At 37.4% G+C, this 6,004-nt stretch overlaps 1 protein-coding gene across 1 annotated transcript in view; it reads right to left on the reverse strand.

Moving 5' to 3' along the window:
• Positions 1-2,382: 2,382 nt before the first annotated feature.
• PCGF5 (polycomb group ring finger 5) overlaps positions 2,383-6,004 on the reverse strand; it is a gene marked incomplete at its 3' end in the record, with an annotated part of 21,769 nt that continues 18,147 nt past the window's right edge. The window contains exons 5-6 of the mRNA XM_009704146.1: positions 3,834-3,982; positions 2,383-2,481 (exon numbers count right to left, since the gene is read on the reverse strand). Of these exons, the coding sequence (XP_009702448.1) occupies positions 2,383-2,481; positions 3,834-3,982 (248 nt within the window). The remainder of the gene's footprint in view (positions 2,482-3,833; positions 3,983-6,004) is intronic.

A 6,004-nucleotide genomic window follows, 5' to 3' on the forward strand; every position in this document is an offset into this window, starting at 1 on the left:
TTCGTCTGTGTGGCTGGAGCACTTGCCGGTGAAGACTGAGGCAAAAAAGTCGTTGAGTACCTCAGCCTTTTCCATATCCCAGGTAACTATGTTTCCCGTTTCCTTTTGGAGAGGACCCACATTTTCCCTAGTCTTTCTTTTATCATCTATAGAAGCTTTTCTTGTTGCCCTTGATGTCTCTGACCAGATTTAATTCTATCAGGGCTTTAGCCTTCCTAACCTGATCCCTGGCTGCTCAGATAATTTCTCTGTATTCCTCCCAGGCTACCTGTCCTTCCACCCTCTGTAGACTTCCTTTTCGTGTTTGAGTTTGTCCAGGAGCTCCTTGTTCATCCATGCCAGCCTCCTGGTGTTTTTGCCTGACTTCCTCTTGGGATGCATGGCTCCTGAACTTGGAGGGGTGATTCTTGAATATTAATCAGCTTTCTTGGGCCCCTCTTCTCTCCAGGGCTTTATCCCATGGTGGTATACCAAGCAGCTCCCTGAAGAGGCCAAAGTCCACTCTCCTGAAGTCCAGGGTGGTGAACTTGCTGTGTGCCCTTCTCGCTGCCCTGAGGATCTTGAACTCCACCATTTCATGGTCACTGCAAGCCAAGGCTGCCCTTGAGCTTCACGTTCCCCACCAGCCCCTCCCTGGTGGTGAGAACAAGGTCCAGCATACCACCTCTCCTCCTTGGCTCCTCTATCACTTGGAGAAGGAAGTTATCATCAATGCATTATTCCAGGAACCTCCTGGATTGCTTATGCCCCACTGTGTTACCCCTCCAACAGTTATCGGGGCAGTTGAAGTCCCCCATGAGGACCAGGGCTTGTGAACGTGAGGCTGCCCCTGTCTGTCTACAGAGGACCTCATCTGCTTGGTCTTCCTGGTCAGGTGGCCTGCAGTAGACCCCTACTATATTTTCACCTGTCCCTGCCCTCCCTTTAATCCTGACCCATAAGCTCTCAGTCAGCAACTCATCCATCCCCAGACGGAGCTCCATGCACTCCAGCTGGTCATGGACATAGAGGGTGACATCCCCTCCTCATCTTCCCTGCCTGTCCTTCCGAAAGAGCCTGTACTCTTCCACTCCAACACTCCAGTCATAGGAGCCATCCCACCATTTCCGTGATGCCAATAAGATCACAGCCCTGCTGGCGTGTGCACGTCTCTAACTCCTCTTATTTATTCCTCATGCTATGTGCATTTGCTTAGAGGCATTTAAGTTGGGCATTTAAGTTTAGTTTAATAATAACTATAAATTACAAGGAAAATCTACTTCTGAGTATACAAACATGATTCTTCATTAACCAAAGGCAAAAGAAAAAGAAAAGTAATGATCCTACTGTGAAAAATGACTGGTTTAAACTGTAGTATCTTACTTCTACCCTCCACTGAAAACATTTGACAATTCCTTCACTATTATAGCCATAATGCTTTTCTGGTTTTTAGAGGAAGAAAAATGACAAAATTTTGAAGTAAGCAGATACTATGTAACACAAGCCATTAAGGTGCCAGAGACAGATTAAATTAACATAATTAACAAAACCAAATGACATCAAAACGGCTGGTCAGCATGTCATGATACTGTGACAAACTCCTGCATATAGCTCTGCAATAACCTGTGCACCTAAACTAACTCTGACCAAAGGTGGGATGTTGCCATCTGTGCTAAAGGCAGCCTGCAGTTTGTGGAGTCATTGACTCCTGTAAGAGAACTGGCTGAAGAAAGTATGTGCTGAGGTCAAAATTCCTGTATCCCTGGGAAGAGGGGAAGCAGAGGTAGCACCACCCTGCATCACAACGTCTACCATGTTAGAAAATCTCGCCGGGGAACAGCCTTGTCCAAGATCAAATCACTCATGCAGTGAAGACCCTCCCTCGATCAAATTCCACCTAATTCCAGAGAACATGCTAAAACAGTATCTGTATTTCGAAAGATTCAAATGGTATTGCTCCTCATTTCTTCATAATTACTGGATAGTTTCTTACATCTAAAGAAAACAGAACTGCAGAGTAATTTGGTGTATGTCTAGTTGAGCTCTCCTTTTCCCCAGTAGCTACTAGCCCAAAATTGTATTGACTTTTTTTATTAGCCACATGGAAACAGAAAGCATTTATTTTTTTATGTAAAAGTATCAAAACATAATGTATCTGTTCCTTCACAGGTGAGCAAGAAACTGACGTTACTAGAATTGTATGAGTTTCTTGATTAGCAACTTTTGTCATCGTGATAAAATAATCACTTCTCATTTAAGGGCAGAAAATATAACTTGGAATATTGAACAGTACTTAGTGATTGGGCTAAAAAAATATTACTCAAGTTCATATATAATTAGATTTCATAAAAACCTAATCCTTGCAGGGAAATAAAAATACAAGTATTGTTCTTTCAAATGTACCTCATAAGAACTTGGAAGTTTTAATTTTAAGCTGAGAAACTTTTTGATAGTTCCCACGGTCACTCGAGTAGAACAGCGGATAAATTTCTTCATTAAACCCTAAAGCAACAAAACAGAAAAACCATGTTAGAAATTTTGGACCATGCAAGCAATCTTTAGTGCAAGAACAACTGTAATTGATATTTTTTTCAACCAGTAACCACTTTTACTGCACTCTCTTCTAATTCATAATGGCACCACAGGTTCATTTTTGTTCACTTTTCTGCAAAATGTACAAGATGACAAACAAGTTCATTTGAGCCATCTCTGGTTCTAAAGAAATTCCGAAAAGATCCAGAAAGGAGGAAAGAAAAAAACAAAAACAAACCACCAAAAGCCCTAGAAGAACTTAAATAATCTAAGTTTCTGTGTTAGTAACACTGGAGGTCAACAGATGTTACATTTCTTAGAATTTCTTCAGTCCTCAAGAGAAAAAGGAAGTAAAAACATCCTCAAATAATCTAGGTAAAATACAGGGAAGCTACAAACCTGAAACACAATCTAGTATCACAGATTCTGTGATCCAGAACCTAATAGTTTTCATTCAACAGGAAAGCTGGAAACCTGAGACTGCTACATGGTGGAGATACAGATTTCTCACTGTATATACCATAAACAGACAGTGATAACACATACATGTGTTTTCTTGCTGAATCAATACTTTCTTACTGTGTAAGAACTTCCAAAATTATACATGTAACATAGCACACAGAAAATATAAGTAGCGTTTTATTAGACAAATTTTCAATATTTTTTAATTCTTGTCTTTGTAATTTAATGAAACATTATTAAAATCTAAGAGGATTTCTAAATACTTTCTTCTAGACTTGATACCATTAGGTAATCTTCCCTTCACGAATAGAAACCAAATACCCCTAATTCTTAAAACAGCAGTTGGCAGCTATTGCTGTACACGTTTTACAGATGGAATTGACCTGTCCAAGCCCACAGATGACACATCAGTGTCATAATCACGTTTACAGCTCAGAAGATCTGGATCCTACTCATTCAGTGCACAACATACCTGAAAAGCAGCTTCATGTTGGCACAGTAAGACAGCAATCCTGAAAGTGTAAGGTAGCTCACCTACAGCTAGCTTTTTAAGTACCTCTGTGGTACTGTCATCTGTTATGTAATGCAGTTATGTACCATGTAGACTACAAAATTATAATGTATTTTTCTAAAAAAGGAAACATATTCCACTGTCACAGATGAATTTCTGTATGGAACTGTATTTTTTACAAAATTCCAGGATGCATTGAAATGCCTGAAACAAAAGGACTAAATAAACATGGAAGTGGAGACAGGCCACCACATTAAAGTTTATTGTTAATGGGTATAAAATGATTTGGTTCTTGTAAAATGTTATTCTGCCAACAATAACAACAGCATAGATTATCTTTAGTACTCACTTTGACTACATTATCTCCTGACTGCCCATTGTTGCGTAAACAGTCAAGGCAGATAGCAATCTGTGGGTCACTCCTGTGATAGTCTTTATCTTCTTCATTTTCATCACACTCCTCATCTACTTTGGGTTTATCAGCTTTTGGGCTTTCATCTGTAAAATATGAAGATCATATTATTTAAGTGTAAAATAATTAAAAGTCACAGTAGCAACAAACATATTTAAAGTATTACTTCATTTTTAAGAGCATATTTTTTCCTCAAATTAACTTTATACAATTTTAATTCAGTGCATTCTTAAATTGATCAATTTACAAACATCTGAAAACGAAGTTTTACTATTGAAATTTTAATGTAACATGCAAACAACAGATTTCTATATGAAAGAAAATAATTAGGTTGATAGACCACTCATGGTTATGGCTGTCTACTTCTGTTTGTGTCCAGTGATTAAAACCTTGCAGCTGCGCATGCAAGATCACTCAACCACATAAACGTACAGTGTGGCAGTTCACTGCCAAAAATACTGCTTTGAAATAAACAGTGGAATAACTAATCCCAACACTTGTATATCAAAGTAACACGTGTAATCAATTCATATTTACTGTCTGCTGCAATAACTCAGTGGAGACAAGTTCCTGAAATGTTATCATGAGGTAAACTAAGGGAAGATGAAACTTAACTTTCATCCACTTTTGACCTGAGCTAAGTAATGTCATTGTAAAAACTCCAGGTGTCTCTCTCCAGAAGGATTTTATAACTAAATAGCCATATACTTGCTTATTCCCTTTTAAAAACAAAAAATGTAAGAAAAGAGAAATGGTGCCCATATTTTTTGGCAAAGCACATATGTCCTATATAGTCACATATACCATGTTATCTCTCTTCACTGATGCTGTTACATTCCGGTTTAAAAATCTAACTCTTTGGAAAATGTACCATCTCCTACAGTTTTCCAAGGTTTACCATAGTTGAACACTCGAATGCTAAGAAAGTACATCTAGATAAGGCTGCCATGTATGTAAATAATAACCATACAATGAATCACAAAATGGGAGTAATTTTTACAGATTTGGAGTACAGTATACAATAACCTTATTATATACATTTGTTTTTTTCTGTATCCCCAACTTATTTATTTTGATTTAAAACAAAGGCTGCTCTCTACTGGAATAAAACATTCTCACAAGTAATTTGAATAAGCTACTTTTGCATTTCCTGAAAATGTTCAGATCAAATTCTGCTGTGTTCCTACACTTACCACAAAAAAAGTCATTTAGAAGAGTGAAGATGAGAAGACAGAACAAAAACTTTAACAAATATCAAGCCATGCCTAAGTTTCTAGACACAGTTCATTTCATTCAGTTTACATAGTCAAGATGAGTTTTAAGCTGCATTCATGACTTTTCTTCCTTACAATTTTGAAGTATTTTATAATTATAAAATATTTGTCCACAAGTCCCTACTAGCTATTGACACATTTAGTTGAATGTGTATCATACATATATTTTGTTTCTATCATCTTGCTATAAACAGAATTTACAGTAACAAACTACAGATTATTTTCTCCTTTTTGTGAAAGTCCAGGAAGCAAATGTTTTTAATCAAGCAGGTGCAGTCTACCTGTCACAAACATTTGTCTCAGGAGTTTGCCTGATTCACAGACTCTTCCGCAATGCAAACATATCCACAACTTTCAACAGTTATGACTGCTGAATAATGGAGGATTTAGTTATGCAGTCTGAAAAGTCCTGAAAGGCAAACCAACTACATAACTAGGGAAATTAGTAAATTTCGAATCATAAAATTATGCCATAAACAGGTATACACACAAAAAAGTTCACATCTTTCAAGGTATTCTGATAGAAATTCAAATGCTCCTCCATGTAAATGGCACCAGACTATTTACTAAAAAATTCTTGTAGATATTAGAATTTATGATGTTTGTACAGGCAGCCTCCAGAAATCAATGTGATGGTCCATTAGAGGCATGTTATTAAAGTTCAATAGGATAGGAAAAAAACAACAACAACAAAAAAACAGAAAAAGAAAAAAGAAAAAAAGACATTTTCATCTCAACAAAATGGGCTTGGTGTTCTCCAAGTCAAAAGCATCAAGCCAAGAATAAAATATAGGAATAATAAACCAACACCCCACCCACCTTCACCACTCTTTC

This window comes from Cariama cristata, unplaced genomic scaffold (genome assembly GCF_000690535.1).
Source record: "Cariama cristata isolate BGI_N322 unplaced genomic scaffold, ASM69053v1 scaffold44337, whole genome shotgun sequence".
NCBI lineage: Eukaryota > Metazoa > Chordata > Aves > Cariamiformes > Cariamidae > Cariama > Cariama cristata.